Genomic DNA, 21,327 nt, shown 5'->3' with positions numbered 1-21,327 from the left:
GTGGAGACTCAGGTCTAGCTGGGGAAGGCAGCCTGTGGCTTTGCAAGATGAGGGCTGGCAAAAACAAGCAACTACCACAGCTGGAGCCTTGGTAGCCTCCATCCACAGTGCCACAGACCAAGTGTGCACTCAGGAAACTCCTGATTCTTCCCCCCTCAGCCTGCCCTTACTGCAAGAGGCACTGCAGGTGTGGAAGGCTGTATCACTGTGTGTAACCCATACTGTAACCCAGTCCTAAGTAAGGACAAATCAAGAGCTATTTCCAATTTAGATTTGCAAAACCAAGCCAGAAGTAGCCCAGGCCAGTCAACTTCAAAATCCCATGTGCAGCTGAGCTGCTGGGCTGTGTGTTCAAGAGTAAAGTTACTCCAAGGTAAGAAAGAACCAGCTCTGTGCAGATGTTCCTGCCCAGCACTATTCTGTCACCAGATGGAAAGCAAGAAATACTCCCTGCCTAGAACACTCCCATGAACAGAGACCACTGAAACAGCTGGGGTTTATTATGTACAGAGAACAAGGTGCAATGCAGTACATCTTCAGCCCAGCTTTGTAGCCAGCTCTTTAGCCTTTGCCTTTTCCAGCTTGGCAATGCGAGCCACCGATTTTGGACCCAGGACATTCCCGCCCCAGTGACGACGGATCTGCAAGGAAGGGACAACAGGTTAGACACCTCAGCCATCTCTCACTGTGGCACTCAATTCTGCACAAGGGGAAAAGCTCCTTCAGCTAAAAAATCCTGCACATTTCAAGCACTGCACTACATTTTGGGGCAGCAAAGAGAAAAGTTTTAAGTCTTTCCCAATGAGGGAGGTTGGATTCAGCTATCCTGTAACTCCTGGATTTGGGATATGGAATTCAGGTAGCAGAAAGTATTGCCCTCTCTACAATCTTTGCCCTAGGATTGCTGTTTACTTCTAACCTGGTGACAGCTTTCACATTTTACCCCATCCTCAGGTAAATAATCTGGGTACACTAAGCAAACCTAGCTGTAACACACCCAAGTATAAACTGATGTCACCATGTCCCATTTCTCCCTTCTGGGAATGTTAACAGTGTACAAAGACAAGGCCAGCAGCACACAGAATCTTACCTCATCATATCTGTCATTGTAGTTGGTCTTCACAGCCTCCACCAGCTTTGCAAGGGCTCCCTTATCCTCCCTGTTGATGACAGTTTTAGTTCCTTTAGAGCCTTAATTTAACATTTTCAATAAATATTTTGCCATAGAATTTGAGAGCCTCAACGGACAACCCAATTTTCCAGGTTAAGCAAAAGCATCACTTACAAAGGGTTAACACTCAATCTGCACTGCTGGGATTTTAGAGTAACCACCCTTTTGGTAAACCAAAATAACCTGCACCTTCAGGATTTGATAGAGACATTTTTATCAGACACTACAGAGGTGGCATTTATATTTGCTACCCACCTGCCTAGCGCCTGTTTAGGGCAGTTTGCTTTCTCCACAAGACAAATCAAGTGAGCTCCAAAACACTTACGGGTTAACCTGGGTGAAGGCCACAGAGGTGCAGGTCTTCCTGTGGACCAGCCTGCCCAGCCTGGCTTTGCCCTTGATGATGCAGTAGGGGACCCCCATCTTGCGGCACAGGGCTGGCAGGAAAACCACCAGCTGGAAGGGAAGGGAGAGCTCAGCAACTGAGGGAGAGCAGCCCTTTGTGCTGCCTGTCAGCCTGGGCTGTGCCAACTGCTCAGGGTTAAAAAGCTCGTTTTGCTCTTCACTGCTGCTTCAGGTGAAGAAATTCAAAACATCATTGCAAAGGCCCAGCCTGACTGTCCAAGCAGGACAACTACAAACATGCACAAGCATCCAGTTCAGGCCAATGTGCACTTGTGCATTTCTTTTTTTGGTGCATTCTCTTTCATGCAATTTGTCCTAAAACCCATTTTTGCCTTAAAATTTCTAACCCTAGTTACACAGGCAGCCTGTAACATGCTCACCTCAATGGGGTCTACATCGTGGGCAATAACGACAAGCTGAGCTTTCTTGTTCTCCACCAGAGTTGTGACAGTATTGATACCTGAAAAACAATTTCTAGATAAGTTTGATTCCCCTCAGTCCATTTTCAGAGCTTTCTTGCAAGCCAACTCTGATTCCATAGCACAGCATCACTATGGAAGTTACAAAAACTTTACAAAACCATCAGTAGCACAAAAACATTGCACGGACAATTTGCTAAAGCTCAGGGTTAAAAAGCTCGTATATTTTGCTCTTCACTTTGAGCTCAGGTGAAGAAATTCATAACATCATTGCCATAGCTTGTCCAAGGCTGGCTGAAGAACCAACTGTTCACAAGTTCTCTCTCCCAAAGTGCCACACTGCCATGTTCCCCCAGCTCAGGTACAAAGTTACCTGCTCGGAGGACGGGCGGCCGCTTGGTTGGAGCATCTCCCTTTCCTGCAGCTTTCTGCTCAGCCCGAGCCAGCAGCCTCTGCTTCTTCTCTTGCTTATTTTCAGGCCTGTATTTGTGTGCCAGCTTCAGAAGCTGTGTGGCTGGAAGATAACACCTACTAATTAGTTGCATGACCTGAAAATCTAAGCGTTCTTTTTAAAAAACACTGCAGTGCATCAGCGATCTTGGTGGTTGTCATCACATTTTTTTTCACAGCAAAAAGTGATCATCATCTGCACAGCCCAAGAGAAGAGCACCCTGAGAGCCCCTGTTTGCATGCAGCTCTGATGGCACTGAGAGCTCCCCGAGTGTCTGGATGAGGAAATGCCACAGCAATTATGGTTAGAGGTGGTGCATGGCTCTTTTAATGCAAGGAGCATCTATGAGGAAGAATTATGCTACACAGGTCCAAAGTTTTTTGCATTCACAGAAGACCCCTAAATCCCTTCTTCCTTCAGTGCCAGTTTTCCCCCAAAACCTGCATTTCCACAGATGTCTCAAGCAATCTGTTTATACCACCCTGGGTAGCTCTCCATCAAGCTGGAAGAATGGAATCACAGTTAAGATTTAATGCAGGGTGTGGGTCAGTAAATAGAGCTTTAGTATTTTATAAATCCCTTTTCAGGGTACTCAGCAGCAATCCAAGAGTTAAACCAGCAAACTGATTTTGACACCACTCTGATCACTGTTAAAGCCTCCCTAAAACACTTCCACAGACACAGCCCAGTTTACCTTTGTTAAGGCTCACTTTGGTTTCTTTGCACATCCCATTTACAACCCAAGCCAAGAGAGCCTTGTGGGGCACATCCTCACCTGTCTGGCGGTCCAAGGCCTGGGTGAACTGGTTGATGGCAGGAGGAACCTTGAGGCGTTTGTAGAGGATGGACCTCTGGCGCTGCAGCCGAATGTAGCGTGGCCATTTCACAAACCGGGTGAGGTCACGCTTGGGCTGGATATCCTGTCCTAAAAAAACACAGCCTTTAGCTCAGGGCTGCCCCAAACCCAGAGCAGCAGCATGGCAAGGGCACAGGAGCATCAGTGATCTTGGTGGTAATGTGTCAGCACGACCACTCAGATAGCAAATATTCTTTCACATCATCTGCGCCTTGCACAAGAACAGCACTGCAAAAAGTCTGCAGTGGTTTTTAATGTTTATAACTTCATCTGTTCAATGAACAAGAAAAAAGCCAGGGAAGGAACTATCCCAAATATCCACTTACTCACCGATGCCAAAGTTCTTGGGCCTCTTCTCAAAGAGGGGGTTGACAACCTTCTTGGCCTCCTGCTTCTTGACTACAGCAGGGGCCGGTGCCACCTTCTTGCCCTTGGCCTTCTTTCCTTTCGGCTGCAAGAAAGAAACACACTCTGTCTTCATTTGCCTCCAAAACTTGTGTGCTTGCAAATTACCAACCTACCCTGGAAATGCATTTGGTTTCCCAGGCATTTCACCAGGCTGGCGGCCTCCCATGCTCTCCCAGAAAGAGGAAATCCTGTGCTTTGCACTTACAAGGTTTATAAACCACGCTGAGAGGGACAGGATTAAAGCGAGCGTGATCACTTCCCCGAGAACAGCCGAGATATCCCCACACGTTAGTGATCACCGGAACCCGACCTACCCCGAGAAGGCCCCGCGGCCCGGCCGGGCTGCCCGAGCCGGCAGCAGCCGCAGGTTCCGGGCCCGGGCTGCCAGGCCCATCCGCGGCCTTCCCCCATCACCGCAAACCGGGCACAAAACGCCGCTCCACCGCCTCCCCCGCCAGCCGAGCACCGTCGCGACGCTACTACGACCCATCACCGGCGGCGGATGACCCCCGATGGCGACGGATGGCCCCGGCCCCCCGCGCCGCCGCCATCACTCACCATCTTGGGCGGAGGGAGAGAAAGGCGGAGCGAGGCATGCCGGGAGATATCTACGGCGCGCGAGATCTCGCGAGAGCGCGGGAGGGCGGGGCCGGGCCGGGGCCGTGAGGGGAGGGCGCGGCCATGGCGCAGCCCCGGGTGCTGCCGCAGAGCAAGGAGACCCTGCTGCAGTCCTACAACAAACGCCTCAAGGACGATGTCAAATCCATCATGGACAACTTCACCGAGATCATCAAGACGGCCAAGGTGGGCCTGAGCACCCCGGGTGCTAAGCGGAGAAGGGCGGGGGGACGCGAGGTAGAAGGGGCTGTGAGGGGAGAACCTTTCGTAGAATCCCCGAATGTTAAAGGCTTTAAAGGGACCTTAAAGATTATCTTGTTCCACTCCCTACAGTGGGCAGAGAAGCCTTCAGGCCTCTCGAGGTTACTCCAAGCCCTGTTCAACCTGACTTTGAACAGTGTGTGAATTGAACTGTAATTCACATACCGATGTAAATTTCATACACATAATGTGTGATCTCATTTCACATCTATAGGAGATTCACATGCATTTCCGCATCTATAGGAAATTCACACACATATTCACATCTATAGGAAATCCACACACCTATCCACGTATATATTCCCATACATTGTACCTTATAACATATAATTATCTATTTGAATTTTAAGTATGTAGAGGTAGATTTGTGTACTTTTCTCTTTAGATCGAGGATGAAACTCAAGTCTCTCGAGCGACCCAGGGTGAACAAGATAACTACGAGATGCACGTCAGAGCTGCAAATATCGTGAGTAGCACTGTACTGGTCAGACCTGTGGGCAGCACATCCTGCACGGGCTGTTGGGTTCGTTTTTGGGTCTTTCTAACGCTCCCAAGGACTGCTGCCAGGAGAGTAACTTCAAGCTGGGTCAGAATTCTGTCAGAATTCTCACGTTGTGGGAGTTTGGGCTGAAGGAGCAACTTGGGAGATCTTGGAACTGCAGCAAAGTTGTGTTGTGTGTTCTGATCTGCTCTGCTGTGTGATTTTTCTCACTGCTGCAAGGTCCGAGCTGGCGAGTCCCTGATGAAACTCGTGTCTGACCTGAAGCAGTTCCTGATCCTCAACGATTTCCCCTCCGTGAACGAGGCCATCAACCAGCGCAACCAGCAGCTCAGGAGCCTGCAGGAGGAGTGTGACAAGAAGCTGATTGCCCTGAGGGATGAGATCTCCATTGACCTGTACGAGCTAGAAGAAGAATATTACTCTTCCAGGTACAAATAGGGCAGTGGACTCTGCCTTACAACTCCAGGCCTTTTTGGGGTACTTAGTCCAGACCATCAAATAGCCCTGAGAGTATAGGTGTTGAGAATGTTCCCCAAAAATTTTTAGTCCTACTTTTAATTAGGTCAAACTCTTTTTCTTCAACTAAAGCAGCTGCCTTTTCCTTGTAGATAGCCTCCAGGGTTTAAATATCCTGGTGAAGGAGGTTTGATAGGTAATTCCCTTAGGCTTCTGTTGTAATCATTAGAAAAGAAGATGAATTTCCTTGGGGGAATCCCTCTGAAGGAGCCTCTGGCTCTCTCTCTGCTGAGCTGGGTCCTGATTTCAGCTGGTGTCACCTCACCTTGCTGGTGAGTCCTTTCACAAGTGACCTGGTCACACATTGTGCCTTTTCCTTCCCAGCCCACTGCCCCCAGCTGCCTCCAGTCCTGCTGGGGGCAACATTTGCAAGGAGAAAAAAAGACTTGCTCAGTTTCATTGAATTATGAAGTATCGTGATAGGATTTTCTAAGGAATGATTTATTACTGGTTTGTTTGTGGGATTTTTAATATTTTTAAAAGCTTCCTATTTAGCAAACAGATTTTAGAGAATTCAGACACTTTATTTTTTTTTGTCATGCACTCCAGCACTTCTAGTTAATGATGCAGTAAATGAAAGCAGAAGAAAACAAATGTAAACCTGGTTATTTTGGCTGCACTTTCCAAGCTGAGTGAAGTCAGTGCAATAATTCTAGGAATTTTAAACAAACACTTAACTTTAAAAAATCTTACTTAAAATTTTACTAACCAGGTTTTCTATGTTTGCCTTTTCCATTTTTCTAAGAATGCTGAATGCCTATAACCCCAGCAAAGTCAACTAAATTGCTCAATATCTTTGAAAGTTAGGCCATTGTTTATGAATAATATATGTATTTTAAGAGTAAAAAGATAATAATAGGACACAGCTTAGGAGTAAAAACTTAGAGTTATTTTTCAAACTGTATTCAGTTTTTTGAGGAGGTTGTGATGATCACAAACCCAAGCACCTGTGTGGGTGCTGATAGGTCCATGACATAGCAATGAGCTTATCCAGAGGGGTGTGGTGTGGGATGAGAGTGCCCCACATGTGCCAGGTGTCCCCAAACTGCCACCACTGTGTGCTGCTCACTCTCACTCTTGCACTGAGGGGTTCTGGCCATGCTGGCATGGTCTGTTCACCTGCCTGGCCCCAGGTGCCACATAAACCAACCCTGCAGAGCTGACAGATGTTGGTGTACATCAGATGGATTTGCCTTCCTGCTCTTTCTTATGGGTCACGAGGTGAGGAAACCTGGCAGCTCTGCAGAGCTGTGATCTGACACTTTGTTATCATGTAGCACTTGGTCATTTGCTTCCTCCCTTCCTGTGCTCTTTCCTGTCTTTTTCTGCACCAAAGAAATCATGTCTGTGTAAATACAGAAACAGTGATTTATTCAAAGTCCTTTTGTAATTAGAATACTACAATATTTTTAATGAAATCTTGTCTAACGTGGGGGAAGGGTTTCTGTTCTGTCACAGCCATGTTTCAGTGGCTGTCAGCACAACAGCCTGTTTGTCCCCAAGGGGAGTTCCTTGCTGTCCTAGGATGCCTGGTCAGTTGTAGGGTCAGCTGTTTGCCAGGCTTTTTGTGTGCACATGGGCCTTTTGAAACTAGACCCAAGAAGATTGTCCTGAAGGAATCTTTGTTTTCCTGCCCTGTGATCAAGTATTTTTCTGGAGTGTCCCTCTGCCCTCAGACTGGCTGGGAGCCTCATGGTAGTAGTGAAGTCCCTTCCATGGCCTGAGGAGCCCTCCCAGGACAGAGCAGCTGGGCTGTGCAGAGCTGCTCCCTGAGCCTGACTTCTGAGCAGTGTTAGCTGAGAGTGGAGCTTGGGCTCTGGACCTGTTCTACCTGGGGCAGCAGGAGAAGCAGTCACACTTCTGACACAGCTGGAACATGGTTAGCAGCTCCCTGCCATGAGGTGTGGGTGCTGTGCTCAGGTTCTCCTGGGAAATCGTGGCCTGAGGTCTGTGACAGATCAGGAATTGTAGTTCTGGTTCAGTCCTGGAGCCCAGCTCCAGTGTTGGGGACTGATCTTCTGAGGGATTTTACAGAAGCCCCAGATGTGAAACCTGTGCCCACTGCCTTCTCACTGCTGCAAAGCCAGCTGGGTGAGGCTGCCAGGAAGGAGCTCAGCTTGCCCCTGGTGCTTTGTGTGCTTGTGCCCCAAAGTGGCGACTGCAAGTCCAGCTTGCCCTCTCTCATCCTAACCCCCAGAGCTGCATTTGTGTTCCATTGCTCCCTCCTCTGAGACCACAGGAGCTGTCCTCAGTGTGGGGTTAAATCTCACATGTTTCATGTTTGTGCAATATGAACTGTCTCATATTTCTATACTTAAAATATTTCCCTAAGCATCAGTCCATACATTACAAATGTAAATAAAGCTGCAACAACAAAATCACTTGACCCCCTGGGTTTGTTTTTCTCTGAATGCTTTCTGCTCCAGCACTCCCTTTGTCTTGGGTGTCTCTTGTGTGTGCAGCTCTTCTCTTTGGGATTTGTGTTGGTTTTGTTCCAGTTCCTTCCATGTTTCTTTTTAGTTTTGGCCCTTCCACATTTTGTTTTCCTCAGAGTATGGGCAAGAATTAACCAGTTGTTTAAAAACCTTATTTTCCCACACTGCTGGTCCATCCAATGTTGGAGTCCAGCCAGCTGCTTTTAGAAGCACTGTTAGCTCAGGCTCTTTGGGAAAAGGCAGGAGCTGTCAGTATTTTATAATCAAACTGGGAAGCTTCAATGGAAGATCCAAACCTGTGGAGCACTTTCTTGAAAGGGCAGGGGTGCAAATAGGGTTCTTCTTCATTGTGACAGGGACAGGCCCCAAAACAATTGTGGCAGGGTTTTTTTACTGAAGTAAAATTTAAAGCAGGATTTATATTTTTTCCTCACATAGGTTGCAGTCTAATTCCAAGTAAAATAATTGTGGGTAAGGTCCATGTCTCACTCATCAGTAGCAGAAATTGCACATTTGGGGGTGCCAGGACTTCAGCTCAGATCTTTTCAGAGACTAGGAGTGTCTGAGAATTGAATTAGAATTGAGCCTCTGTTTTATTTTGTAGCCACAGTTCTTCTCTAAAATTGCCCCAATCCTCACCAGGCCCGAGAGATTTTAGGACCAGCCCTTAGCGGAGGTGTCTTAGGGAAAGTCAATGTCACACGACTTAGGATGATTTCATGAACACAGACCTTACATCCAGCATTTTTTTTTGTCATTTTCTTAATGCTTTGCTTCTGTCTTGCTCCCTCCACCCTTTCCATCCCTCCCCTCCTCTATCACCACACCCGCTCTCCCCTCACTGGGGTTGTTTGTTCTGGAAAGCTACAGTCTGTGTGACAGCAATGATCTCCCACTGTGCGAAGCCTACTGGAGACAAGACTTGGCCACGCTGTCCCCCGAGAGCCTCTCGATGCCTCTGGCAGCCGCCACAGCCGAGCAGAGCGTTGTCACCTCGCAGAGTTCCACCCCTTCGCACCCGCACGTCAACGGGCACGGGGCGGGCCCCGCCGAGCATTCCTGAGGAGGATCCGCTGCTGCCGGCCGCGGTTCACCGGGGATGGCCCCGCCGAGCATTCCTGAGGAGGATCCGCTGCTGCCGGCCGCGGTTCACCGGGGATGGCCCCGCCGAGCATTCCTGAGGAGGATCCGCTGCTGCCGGCCGCGGTTCACCGGGGATGGCCCCGCCGAGCATTCCTGAGGAGGATCCGCTGCTGCCGGCCGCGGTTCACCGGGGATGGCCCCGCCGAGCATTCCCGAACAAGATCCGCGGCTCACCCGGGCATGGCCCCGCGCTGCTGGAAGTCTTCCTCCTGCTGTGCCGTGCTGAGCAAGCCGTTCCTGCTGCCGGGAGGAGGCACTGGAGCAGTGCTGGCACTCCCTGCATGGCTGCAGTGCTTCCTCCACGCCAGGACCTTGCCAGGAGTGTTGCTGTCCATAAGAGATAGAGTTGTGTAGACGCAAAGTGAATCTCATTAGAACAAATTAGAGTCGGGTTTGCTTTAATGTGATAGTTATGTGTAGAGTTCATTAGAAGTCTTAGAAGTTTGTTTCCATGTGAGTGTTGGGAGTTGAATTTCTTTGGGATAAACTTGAGCCAAATGTGGGGGCAGTGAGCGTGTTGGGGTTTTTACTCTGCTTCCCAAGGTTATTGACATTCTGGCTGCTTTAAAGCTCTCTCAGGATAGCATCTGACAACCTCTGGTCTACTGTAAAGAGTCTTATAATATTTTTACACAACAGTCTTCACTGTCAAAATGCTTTACAAACTTGAACTCTTGATTTGGAAGGAAGATCCCAGGAGACCCTTATGGGAGGACAATGTTCCCCCCTAGAAGAAGAAAGCAGGGATCAGACTGAGGGATCAATGACACCACTTGCTCAAAGCCACAAAGAGAAGCAGTGTCATGCTGTAGTCAGTCGATTCCTTCCCCAGTGTTTACACAGAAATTCCTGTTGATACAGTCTGAGCTAACATGGAGCCACTGTTTGTGCTGGCTTTTGGTTTTGTCTAATGACAAAATCTTGAGAGCAGTGAGGAATACTCGGTTACTCTCAGTTTCCTTCCAAAGAAACACATTTGGTGCTTGGTCTGCAGCTGTTCAGCAGCTCAGCACATCTCCTGTCCTTTCCTGTGGGGGTGGCTCTGCCTTGGCTCGAGCTGTGCAGCTGAAAGGGAGATGCCACTGACCTGAACAGTGGCACCACAGCTCGGTGTCACGGCACCACAGAGCCACCAGGGCGTTCCAACAACTGAGCTGAGCTTCCCCGGCTTTCTGCTGTAACGTCTCATTTCTTAGGATGTGAATTTTTGCTATTATTTTTCGGTTTCTTTTTCTTCCATTCCATTTATTTTTGTAACTAGGTGACTTAATAAAACTGCCTGTTTTGTATAATTTTTAAGGCGTGTGTTTTCAGCCTCGAGGCTTTATGAAAATGTCGCAATATGAGCGTGCACATGCGAGAGGAGGGAACGAGCTCCCTGCAGGGGCTGCAGAAACCATCACGAAACTCGCCCGTGCTTTGGGACCTTACCCCGGTGCCGGGTTTTGTATTCCAATAAAGGGAGGTTTGGCAAAGAAAGGTTTGGGAAGTGTGGAGGAGGCGAACCGGGGCTGCCTGCGGGGCTCTGGGGAGGTGTCTGGAAGGCACGGGGGTCGCTGTAAGATCCGTTTTAGTGCAATACAACAGGCGGCAGCCCCTCAGGAGAGCCCGGAGCATCCCTGGTGTGACAGACGGACGCCGTCGGTCCGTGCCGAGCCCCGGCGGGGGCGGCTCCGGCGCGGCCGCTCCGTGCGCCCGGCGCTGCCGTCACTTCCCGGCCGGCGCGCTCGCTCCATCACTTCCTGCCTGCCGGGGGCTCCACGAGGAGAGCGCCGTGTCCCCACGCTGTCCCCACGCTGTCCCCACGCTGTCCCGGGCAGCTCGGGGACCCGGCGCGGCAATGGCCAGCCTGGCCGCCCAGGACTCCTACCTGCAGGGCTTGGCCAGGAGGGCCGGCGTGCAGCACGCCCCGGAGTCGCGGAAGAGGAAATTTGGTACTGGAACTGCAACGCTTCGGTTCTGTCCTCTCCGGCCGGTGTGTGGGAGGCTGGGCGCGATAGCCGTGACCCCACGGGGGGCTTGGCCCGAGATTGTGCCGGTTTCTAACAAAAAAACCAATCTGCTCAAGCAGGGAACTCCCGAACACGTTGTCCACCGGGAGCCCTGGAAATCAGTGATCTCCATTCACTGCGGTGATGGATGTGGAGAGCTGGGGTTTTACAGGATGTTTGATCTAATGAAATAAATCCTAAAACGTAATTCTTGAACATTTAGCTATGCCATTGCAATGCTGGAACATTAATGTTCAGTAATAACTGAGTGTTATGAGTGGAAATGTGACATTGTCCTATTTTGTGTAATTTGTTTTTGCGTTCTAGTGTCTAAGCCAGGCCAGCCCGAGGATGGCAGACAGGTGAAAAAACAGAAGAAAAAGAAGCCCAAGAAGCAAACTGAGAAGAAGAATGCTCCTTCAGCCAAACAGGATGTTTCCAACACCAGTAAACCCACTCCAGGACAGAAAGCAGCCCCTCAAGCCAACAAATCATCACCACAAGGTGGCACGCAGAACAGAAAGGAGAGTTTGGCTACAGGTAAGAATTTCAGCTTTGCCATGGCCTGGGCTGAGCCGGCTGCTTTTCTTCCTTCATTCCAGTCTAGTTTGGAAAGCCTAAATTGGGAACATCTTTGCTTATTTCACATGCCCCAGAAGCTTTTGCCTATGGACAGGAATTTGTGCCATCACCACTGGGTGGCTCTCTGGAAACGGTGTTTAACTGAACTGCAGAGGTTTTGTGCATGTGAGTGACTTTGAGAATTACACGTGGATGCAGGCCCTGTCCTGCCAGCTCAGCCTTCCTTTTTGACAATGAAAAGCCAGATCACAGAGAAAAGATGTCCTGAGCCTCTCTGTTCCACAAGCTTGGTACTTGTCTTTGGCTTGCCAGGCAGCCCCAGGGCATGCCAGGCCACTGCTGGCAGTGTTGAATGATGAAAGGGGAAATTCTAAAGAAACCAATGAAATAGAAACTCTGGGTTTGTTTGGATTTTCCGTTCCATTCACAGCATCTAAAGAGTTCCCAGAGTTTTTCCCAAAGCCAGAGAAAGTGCTACTGTTTAGCTGGTGCTGCTTTTTAAGTATTTTTATTTTCTCCCTCTCATTTTCAGGAAGTAAAAGTGAACTGAGTTCCCCTTCTGTTTCTGCACTCAGTCTCTTGCGTCAGAGACTCCATGAGAAGATTAAAAAGGCTTCTGGACAGGTATGGGGACTCAGAATGTGTATCCATGTGTGTGTTTGTGCACCTGAAATCCTCCCCGGCCTCCCAGGACGTGGGACATGATCTCACAGGGTTTGAGCTGATTCCAGCTCATGAAAAATTGCCTGTAGGGATTGCCAGGTGACCTGTGTGTGTTCTGTGGAAAAACCTGTGAGAAAAGATGGGGTCAGCTTCAAAGAGAACATGCTTTTGGTGATTTTTAGGAAAAAGCAAAGTAGTGAGAGCCTGCAAGGGAACAGTTACAGGTTGTTGGGGTTTGAAATGTTGTTACTGTGTTTGGGGTTTGAAATGCTGTTACTGTGTTTAGTGTCTCTAACAGCTGAGTCACAGCTTCACATCACAGGTGGTGCTTCTGAGGAGGAGTTTGAAATCAGGAACTGGGGCACAGCCCACTTTTACTTCTCCTTTAACCCTTTAAGACTTCTCATTTATGTCTGTCCTCCTCCTTAGGATAATGCCAAGGAGTTAACCCCTGCAGTGCTGGAGAAGAGGCAGCGAAGGAAGTATGAGAGAGAGAGAAAGAAACGCCGGCGAAAGGAGTTGAAGATGAAGGCAAAAATGGAGAAGAAAGAGACTGAGGAGGTACCAGCAGAGCCAGAGAGCAAAAAGGAGGAGAGCAAAGCTGACATTGTCTTCAACAGGGTTAAAGTTCATGAAGAGAACGAGTTAAACAAGGTCCAGAAGAAGAAAGAGAAGAGGAAAGCAGTGAAAGGCAATATCACTCCTCTGACAGGCAAGAACTACAAGCAGCTGCTGAGCAGGCTGGAGACCAGGAAGAATAAACTGGAGGAGCTCAAGGAGAAGGACGAGAAGAAAGCTCAGGAGCTGGAGACCAAGATAAAATGGACAAATGCCCTGTATAAGGCAGAAGGGGTGAAGATCCGTGACGATGAGGAGCGTCTGAAGGAGGCCCTGAAGCGCAAGGAGAAGCGGCGGGCGCAGCGCAAGAGGCAGTGGGAGGAACGGACTGTGAGGGTGGTGGAGAAGATGCAGCAGCGGCAAGACAAGCGCAAGAAGAACATCCAGAAGAAGAAGAAGGAGAGGATAGAGAAGAAAAAAGCCAGGGCCCGGAAGAAGGGCCGAGTTCTGCCAGAGGACTTGAAAAAAGCTGGGTTAAACTGAGGGCAAGGCAGCTCTCCTGGCACTGGGGCTCCAGGGTCTGCCACTGTCCCAGGCCACAGCTTCCCAGCCTCATTGTACTAAAAAAACAGTTGTATGTTTGTTAATAAAGTTTTCTATCCTAAAGAAACATCTTCTGGCTGATTTCTAATAACAATTATTATATTTCTAAAGGGGAAATGTCAGTTGCTGTCACTTCCTCTGATGGGCAGCACAGTGTCCTTGCATCCCCTGGGAATGGGAAAGAAGAAACAAAAAGGCAAAAAGACCAAACATGGGATTCATCTCAACACAAAGAGAGTAAAACCTTTGCTTATATGCAAATACCTTTGAAAAGAAGAATGCATCTTGGATACATTTATCCTCCCCACCACAAGAAAACTGGAAATAATTTTCAGTTTTAGGCAGTGCTGTTACTTTATAAGTTATGTTTTATCAGCATTAGGTCAATATAGATATAAACCCATGTACACATGCATGGATTTATTATTGTGGAGCTAATGGATTTATTATTGTGTAGCTAATGCATTTATTATTGTGGAGCTTTTTGGATCATTCACAGGACACACTGACTGATCCTGATGGTAGAAGGATTGGCTCCAAGTCTGCCTTTGGCAATAATAAAAAATTAGGTTAAAAAAAATTCTGGCAACCACAGGTGCCTGCAAGGGTTTCTTCTCTGTGCAGTTCACCAGTGCAAAATTGTATTTGGTCATTACCAATTTTGTCCTTTATTGTTGTTTATACAGAAATACAAATGTGAACTTGGGCAGCTGCTTGCCCAGCTCAGGAGGGAAGGTACAGCTTGGCTGCTGGCAATTCAGCCTGGGGAAGATTGGTGGGATCAAGCCATCCAGAAAATAAAGCAACTCTGCACCTGAGATCAGTCAAACCTTGCTGGTGCCCTCCTGATCTTGGTTGGTGTGAGCTGATGATTTGTACTGAGCCCAGGGATGTTATTAATTGAGTCCAATTGAATTGTCTTGATCTGGCTCTTTGCAAGAAGCTCTTTTTTCCCTTATGACTAAAGCTGATGGACGTGCTGTGAGGGAAATGCAGGCTGTGCTGTGCAGTGCTGCCCAGCTGGATCCCTGCCAGAGCCCAGGTAACTCCCTGATGCAGCTGCAGTCTGAGACTCTGCAGTGATCTGTTCTGAATTTGTGTTCAAGCCTCAGGTGTGACTGAACACATTTGTGTTCCTGCAGCCTGTCCAGCAAGGAAAGCTCTCCCCAGGCACAGATGGAGCTCTCCCCATGGAGATCTTCTCTTTCTTCGCTTTCTGAACAGCCCTGCACTCACAGTTTGCCACTTCACTTGGAGAAATCTGAAATCCGCGTTTGGAAATCTGAAATAGTTGCTCTGCAAAGAATATTTTCCGTGGAACGCTCCACAAGTGAGGTATTTATCAGCTGTCCAGAGTGCCTTCCAAGCAGGGCTTGAAGATAAAGTAATGCTTTGTTCTGGGAGGTCAAGCAAGTTCATTTGGGAGTAACAGAGCTACTTTCAGCCATACCCCTTCTAAAAAACTCTCTGAACAAATTCGAGGAACCTGAGTAACTATTAAAAATGCTTTAGCTGTGATTTCTCTTAGGTTGGAGATTCTTTCATCAGCTGCAACTGCATCTATTTAATTTCTGTTTATATTCATAGTAAACTGTAAATCAGTTGAGGTAAACCTCAGTGAGATGGCTTTAGATGCAAAGGATGTTTCAATCTCAGCTGGCTCTAGTGCTCTGGCAGCTTTGTACCACAGAAACTGAAAATAAGAGGGGAATGCATCAGCTGTGCTCCTAATGATGTAATATTTCAAAATATGTGTATTTCTCCTCCTGAGGGATTAGATGTTTACTCTGTAAAAAGACACATGGAAATGCTCTATGCCCATTACAGCAGCTGAAACTAAAATAACCAAACATGCACAGTTTTTAAATTCTGTGTTAATTTTACTGCCCAATTTGAGGACAGCTATCAGTCCCCTTTCTTCTCTCCATTCTTGATCTCCTGTCCTTCCCCATCACGCAGATTCTGTATGCCGTGGAGATAGAGCATGGGTCAGGTCCAGAAAATGGGAATCCCCAGGAGACTCTGCAAAGGGATTGTTTGTGTATTCCTTTATGCTTTGGGTGGAAACGCTGAGAGGATATTTATGCAATTGCAAAGCGGCATCAAGCTGGGAGGGGCTGCAAACCCCAAGGAAAACAGGATTCACTCAGGGCTTGATGTTTCAGAAAAACAAATAGCCTGGAAATTGAGTTTGTTTCCATGAAGCACAAGGTTTTATGTGCCTCAGACCTGGCTGGGAGAGGTTCCACAGAAAACACATGGATTGCATTTGGGCACATCCTGAATGTCACCCCAGTGCTGAGGTCCTGCAAAGCAGGCAGATGTCCTGTGGGACGTGTGAACTGTGACAGATTCTCAGATTTGGGGGACAATCCAGCTTTACTTCACTGCTGAGGGCTCAGCAGGGGAATTTGGGGTGCTTTGGCACCAATTTCGTGAGAATGGGCTGATTAGAGAGAGCCCAGTCAGAACTGACAGAAAGAATCCCAGATCTTCTAGTTAGACAATTACAAAGAAAGATTGAAGGAGGTCACAGGAGAGAAGAGGGAAGGAAACATCAGAGCCCTGAGGAATGGAAAGGGAGATGCCCAGACCTGGACTGCAGCAAGAGAGATCCTGGCTGGAAATTTGGAAGCCTGCTGATGAGAAGGGCTTTCCTGCCTGCTCTGTGTGCAGCCATCTCTCAAAGAATGCCTGAAAAAAACCAGTTTGAACCCCTTCTGCACGTTTATCTGCTTTGCATGTGCTGGAAGCATCAAGCACAAGGTAAGAAACGTGGCACTGACAAATCCTGGTGTCAGCACAGCAGCTCTCATGACACAACTAGCACAGGAATGAGATAAAGCTGGTCAAAACACAGAACAACTGCCTGAGGGGGAAGGCTGTTCTTCTTTCTGTGTTTGTGGATCTGCAGCATTTTTAGGCGAGAATCCAGAGCTGCTCAGCATGAATCCATGAAGGCTTTAAGTGGTGGAAGGCCTTAAGATATATATTTATATAGATGCACACACATACACACATATATATGTATATATATATATAGTTAGTCATTATTTTTAAGCAGGATTTTGTGATGCTTCCTGGTGAAAGCAAATTAGATTCTCTCAAAGGAAAGTGAGAGAGAAGCACCAGAGAGGATTTCTGTGTGACACAGTAAAGCAAATCAAAGAACTTTTAGCCACTTGTCTATTTCCAGCCAAAGAAATTAAAGCAGGAACAGGCAGGAGTGATTTTAAGACTGCTGGGCTTGGGAAAGTTGATTTTCAGGGCTGTTGTAGATGAAAAATAATTTCCTTGGCTTAACCTTTACCCAAGGGGCATTAGGATTGTGAAATGCTCCTTTGCAGGTCTCACACCTCAGTTTACCTTTCCTTCAGGCACCTTGGCAGGGTGTGCCCCCTTTGCAGGCGGTTCCTGGACTGTGAAAGGTGAGTTAATCAGCCCAGTGATAACTGTGTTGGCTCTCTGATAGCACAGGAGGGGGTGGTTTGATCCAATTGCAAAGGGTTCGTGCTTGAGGGGATAAAATGGAATCTACAGAAGGTGGGATGAAATCAGAAAGGTTCCCCATGCACTAGAGCTGGGGTTAAAGCTCCCTGGAATGAAGAACTTGCTCAGATATTTCACAGATGCTGCCTCAGTGCCCTGGCTCTTACAGTCTGATGCCTTCTGTGCTTATCACTTCTGAAAGAGAAGCTACCAAGAAACTTCATCCTCCTCTAAGAAATTATCAATTTCTCTCAGAGTGAGGTACTCACAGTGAGGCTTTCCCTTTATGTTTGTTCTTTGTGGAGTGAAAGCTGCTGGAATTCAGAAGTTGCTCTTCCTCCTCCTCCAGAAGATAGTGATTTACAGGAAGGTGCTGCTGGCATCTCTTGTCTGCCTGGTTGCTGCTGCTGCAGCTATCTGGTAAGGATTTGCTGGCCAGCTCGGTCATATCTGAAACTGATCCTGTGTAGATCCTGTGCTAAAACCCCCAGAACACAAAAATAAAGGCTGTAAAATAAAGATGTTATAGGAAGCCTCTCTTTGAGCTGTAAGGAAGAAAAGCAATTTGTGTAATAGGTAAAGAAGCACTGGTAGAGGGAGAAGGCCCTAAAGGAAAGAAGAAAAGAGAGAATTTGGGTGCAAATCAGGCTGCTAACACCGTAGTGACTCACAAACAAATGCTTGAGTATAGAATATTCCAGTTACATTTCAGCTCAGGCCTTACAGAGGTGATTCTCTGTCTCTCCACACAGTCCAAACTCACTCCAGTGTCACCAGCTCTGTAACTATCAGACATCACAGCTTTCAAATACAGAATTTGTAACTGAATATCCTGACAGCTGAGTATGGCTTATGGAGCAAACTCAGCCATGGAAGGGAATCTGAGACAAGGCATTTCTGTTAAGTATTAAAATATTAATTAGTAAATCATCAGGAATTATCGCATTTTTATGATGCTGCAATTTGCTGTACTTTCACCTCGTGGGCAGCTGCATTTTGCCTCAGCAGCAGGACACTGTGTTAAAATGTGAACACAGCAGATCCTACACTAATTAATAAAGCAGATATGGAGTTAGCCAGGGTCACCTCTCAAAATCTTTACCAGGTCCTTAGGTGATGTTGAAAAATCCTAGGAAGGTTTCCTTCAACATTTCTTTGATTTCCTATCCTGAAGCATTTCTTTGCTCTCACAGGGCTCTGGATGGGAGTGGAAAAGTGCATTACCTGCCCTACTACCTTCCCTGCCCTGAAACCTTGTGAGTATTTTGTTCTGTGCCTAATGAGTAACGCAGATCATTGTTCCAGCCCTGCTCTTCCCTGACAACACTAACAGTGGTTAACAAGGGGCTTGTTCTTTATTTATGAACCTGTAATTAGTCACTCTCTCAAAACAAAAAGCTACCCCAAAATGCTGTTGGGGCCTGTTGGGACAGCTCTGGGTCTCTCAGGTGAGGGAGGATTTGTTTGTTGTGGTCCCAGGACTGAAATGTTAATGCAGCTTCTTTATCAAGGTGTAACCCCACACCTGCGCATGCACAAATGTGCTCCAAGTGTCCTCTCACCAGACAGAGACACCTGAACCACAGAGGGGAGATGAGCAGGCACAGGAGGAGCTCTGGCACGGGCAGGAATAACCCCCAGTCGTTCTCATCAGGCTCCTGTTCCTCCCTCTGGGATCTGTGCTCTGTCCATGGGTGTGTTTGTGCTGTGGCAGCACCTGGGCAGGTGAAGGGGAGCTGCTGCTGGGAAATGCCCTCTGAGCTGGTCCCTGAGCCATCCTGGGTGCCCAGGAGGGAATTTACACAGTGCAGGGGCCATGGCCCCAGTGACCTCCCCACTGCCACATTGTCCCAGAGCTGGGACATGACAAGCTGTGGCTTTTCCCATGACCTGCTGTACTTGTAAAAACAAAACCAAACCATGCAAATAGAAAAAAACCCGATGTTTCATGGAGGTATTTCTGATTATTCCAAACCATTGTGTCTGGCCAGGTGCTTATTTCTCTGAATACTTTTGGAAATGTCATTATCTCAGGTAGTTCAGCCCTCCAGGTGACCAGGAGCAGTTTTGCAGGGCATGGAGCACAAACATGATTATTGCTGACAGTCCCACGGGGATTTTGACCCCTAAACCCCAGCCTGATTTCTTCAGAGATTGGGATTGCTGCCAGCACTCTCTGTCCCTGTTGTGCTGTGTGTTCTGTCCCAAAGCTGTCCCTTGGGGAGCCCTGGAGGTGTGTGCAGGTGATGCCTTCAGCAGGTCCTGAAGCCAAACTTGGCTGATATTTTAAGCAAAGCATAACAATCCCTTTCACTTCCCACCCCATCCTGCAGCTCCACAAAACTCCAATATACAGAAGAGAAGCTGATCCAGCTTTTCCCCCAGTAAGTGCAGGCTTTTTTATCTCCTGACCTTTAAACTGCTGCTCCTCTCTCCCAGGCATATTCATGTATAATTCAATGGATATTTCTCCCTTTTTACAGATTATTTTATCTGCAGCCAAGAGCGCTGGCGCCAAAGTGAGTTTCTTTGTTTGAACTTTGTTTTCTGCTGGGTTTGGTTGGGGCACTTTGCAGCACTCACAGTTCCAGAGTCCTGGGGCACCCTGAGCAGGACCTTGTTCCATGAGAGCCCAACCACAGGGGAGTGTCAGCAGCTGCTCTCAGGCTGGGTTTGGTGACTGTACACTCATTAACACACTTCCTGTTAATTCCCGATTATTACATTAGCACACACACTCTCTGTCGAGGCCAGGAACTCTTTTTGAGGTGGCAGATCTGTAATAGCAGTAAGTAAAAAATTACTTCTCTTATCTGTATGTAAGATATTACAGATCTGTGATATCTGTAAGTGGGAAATGCCTTCTGGAGCTGTGCTGAGGCTGGAGCCAGCTGTGGGAGAGCTTTGAACCCATTTCAGGGCAAAATAAAGCAGGTGCTCTGTGTGACCTGCAGCAAACACAGCCAAAGCAGGGAGTTTAAGGGAAGATTTGGGACAGCAGCACTAAGAAGTGGCTTGGACAAACTCTGTGTGCAGCTCAGGTTGTTACAGCCTCCTTTGGGCTGACTTTTATCTGGAGCAGTTCACCTTCAACAGCCACATTCCTTTGCAAGCTAATAAACACACCCTGTTGGTACACACACATATATATATATTTTATTTCCCCCACGTATTCAGGATGTGCTCAGCCTGAATATTTCTTCCATATTGGAATAAATTTCTGTGCTAAATCAGCTGGTAAATACTGGGTTAAATGAGGGGAGAATTTTGAAGCTTTTCATGTTCTGTGTCTTCTGGCACTGAGAGGATGACCATGACTCACTGGGAAACCCAGGGCAGCCCGTTAAAATCAAATTTACCAAGCTTAGAGAAGAGAACATGCCTGCTTCCTTCCCTCTCCAATAAAGAGGATAATCAACCCAGAAACAGGACAGATCAGTCAGTACATTTCCCCACCCCAAATTCTTCTCCCAGTATAATTTAATCTTTCAATCACAGGCATTGCTGCAGGAAGGAGTGAAGTGTTATTCTCGTATCCTCCCAGACTGCAAGCATTGGATCTGCCTTGGAGGATCTGGCTGGATTTGCTGCTCCCCACAGCTCCCCCCGTTGGCTTCTGGTGCTGTTTTATCCTGGAGCTGTGTCAGGTGGGACCTGGCAGCCCCCAGGTGTGGCCACGTGCTGGATGCTCTCAGGTTTTGGTTGTTCATTGCTGCCCCGAGATGTGCAGGATGTCTCTGCTTCTGAAGAACGAGTCTGGACTCTTCACTTTTTGGTCTTGAGGTTGTTTATTAATTCTTATCTATAAAATTTTCTTTCTGCCCAGCAGGGCAGCCACAGGCACTCTTTGTGTTGTCCTTTTATACTACAAACTCCATATAACATATTTACACTTAATTCCCAATACCCATCACCTGTGTTAGACAGTGCACTTCTACTCTAAACCAATCCCAAAGTGCCAACAGCACTGCAGGAAATGGAGAAGAAGAAGAAGAAGAAGAAAGGCTGGACACATCCAGATTCTTCTATCTTGTCCCCATAACTCCCATACCAAAAATCCTAAAATCTACATTTTCACCCTGTGATCATTTTGTTATCACACCATTCAAACCTGCGTGCCTTTCACATCCTCGTACAGAGCTGGTAACTTGTTCCAGGGGTCAAAATCAAATCCCCAGGTGCTCTGGGCAGCATCTCAAGGTCTCTGAGCCCCTGGTGGGGTCCTCAGCAACTCTGGACACCCCGAGGGATGCACT

The 21,327-nt window shown here is 47.7% G+C and overlaps 3 protein-coding genes and 4 non-coding genes across 8 annotated transcripts; 2 read left to right on the top strand and 5 right to left on the bottom strand.

Moving 5' to 3' along the window:
• Window positions 1–482: 482 nt before the first annotated feature.
• RPL7A (ribosomal protein L7a) lies at window positions 483–4,306 on the bottom strand. Its single transcript, XM_058038172.1, has 8 exons — window positions 4,269–4,306; window positions 3,633–3,753; window positions 3,222–3,371; window positions 2,369–2,509; window positions 1,957–2,036; window positions 1,497–1,627; window positions 1,091–1,160; window positions 483–641 (listed from the first exon to the last, which is right to left on the bottom strand). Exons 1-8 carry the CDS (start codon window positions 4,269–4,271, stop codon window positions 537–539), a joined length of 801 nt encoding a protein of 266 aa, XP_057894155.1. The 5' UTR covers window positions 4,272–4,306; the 3' UTR covers window positions 483–536.
• Window positions 1,702–1,775, bottom strand: LOC131092061 (small nucleolar RNA SNORD36). Its single transcript, XR_009115461.1, has one exon. It is a non-coding gene; the product is annotated as a small nucleolar RNA SNORD36 (small nucleolar RNA).
• On the bottom strand, window positions 2,194–2,271 carry LOC131092062 (small nucleolar RNA SNORD36). The gene has a single exon (XR_009115462.1). It is a non-coding gene; the product is annotated as a small nucleolar RNA SNORD36 (small nucleolar RNA).
• On the bottom strand, window positions 2,581–2,646 carry LOC131092064 (small nucleolar RNA SNORD24). The gene has a single exon (XR_009115464.1). It is a non-coding gene; the product is annotated as a small nucleolar RNA SNORD24 (small nucleolar RNA).
• Window positions 3,440–3,512, bottom strand: LOC131092063 (small nucleolar RNA SNORD24). The gene has a single exon (XR_009115463.1). It is a non-coding gene; the product is annotated as a small nucleolar RNA SNORD24 (small nucleolar RNA).
• A 56-nt stretch (window positions 4,307–4,362) lies between the features above and the next one.
• MED22 (mediator complex subunit 22) lies at window positions 4,363–10,477 on the top strand. 2 transcript variants are annotated; one of them, XM_058038441.1, is made up of 4 exons: window positions 4,363–4,514; window positions 4,975–5,055; window positions 5,311–5,519; window positions 8,913–10,477. In XM_058038441.1, the coding sequence occupies exons 1-4, from the start codon at window positions 4,392–4,394 to the stop codon at window positions 9,103–9,105; spliced, it is 606 nt and encodes a 201-aa protein (XP_057894424.1). In that variant the 5' UTR covers window positions 4,363–4,391; the 3' UTR covers window positions 9,106–10,477. The 2 variants fall into 2 exon arrangements, with proteins under 2 accessions (XP_057894424.1, XP_057894423.1); XM_058038440.1 differs by having other exon boundaries at window positions 8,907–10,477.
• Window positions 10,478–10,958: 481 nt separating this feature from the next.
• Window positions 10,959–13,649, top strand: SURF6 (surfeit 6). Its single transcript, XM_058038242.1, has 4 exons — window positions 10,959–11,119; window positions 11,504–11,716; window positions 12,291–12,382; window positions 12,851–13,649. Exons 1-4 carry the CDS (start codon window positions 11,026–11,028, stop codon window positions 13,520–13,522), a joined length of 1,071 nt encoding a protein of 356 aa, XP_057894225.1. The 5' UTR covers window positions 10,959–11,025; the 3' UTR covers window positions 13,523–13,649.
• The last annotated feature ends 7,678 nt before the right edge of the window (window positions 13,650–21,327 follow it).

This window comes from Melospiza georgiana, chromosome 20, assembly GCF_028018845.1.
Source record: "Melospiza georgiana isolate bMelGeo1 chromosome 20, bMelGeo1.pri, whole genome shotgun sequence".
NCBI classification, from domain to species: Eukaryota; Metazoa; Chordata; class Aves; order Passeriformes; family Passerellidae; genus Melospiza; species Melospiza georgiana.
This window is presented reverse-complemented; position numbering and strand designations above follow the sequence as displayed.

Coding starts and splice junctions, on each gene's coding strand:
- SURF6 (XM_058038242.1), top strand. CDS start 11,026: ATGGCCAGCCTGGCCGCCCAGGACTCCTACCTGCAGGGCTTGGCCAGG. Junction 11,120..11,503: donor GTCGCGGAAGAGGAAATTTG/GTACTGGAACTG, acceptor TTTGCGTTCTAG/TGTCTAAGCCAGGCCAGCCC. Junction 11,717..12,290: donor AAAGGAGAGTTTGGCTACAG/GTAAGAATTTCA, acceptor TCTCATTTTCAG/GAAGTAAAAGTGAACTGAGT.
- RPL7A (XM_058038172.1), bottom strand. Junction 2,510..3,221: donor GGCCTTGGACCGCCAGACAG/GTGAGGATGTGC, acceptor GTTATCTTCCAG/CCACACAGCTTCTGAAGCTG. Junction 1,161..1,496: donor GCCTTCACCCAGGTTAACCC/GTAAGTGTTTTG, acceptor TGTCATCAACAG/GGAGGATAAGGGAGCCCTTG.
- MED22 (XM_058038440.1), top strand. CDS start 4,392: ATGGCGCAGCCCCGGGTGCTGCCGCAGAGCAAGGAGACCCTGCTGCAG. Junction 4,515..4,974: donor AGATCATCAAGACGGCCAAG/GTGGGCCTGAGC, acceptor TTTTCTCTTTAG/ATCGAGGATGAAACTCAAGT. Junction 5,056..5,310: donor ACGTCAGAGCTGCAAATATC/GTGAGTAGCACT, acceptor CACTGCTGCAAG/GTCCGAGCTGGCGAGTCCCT.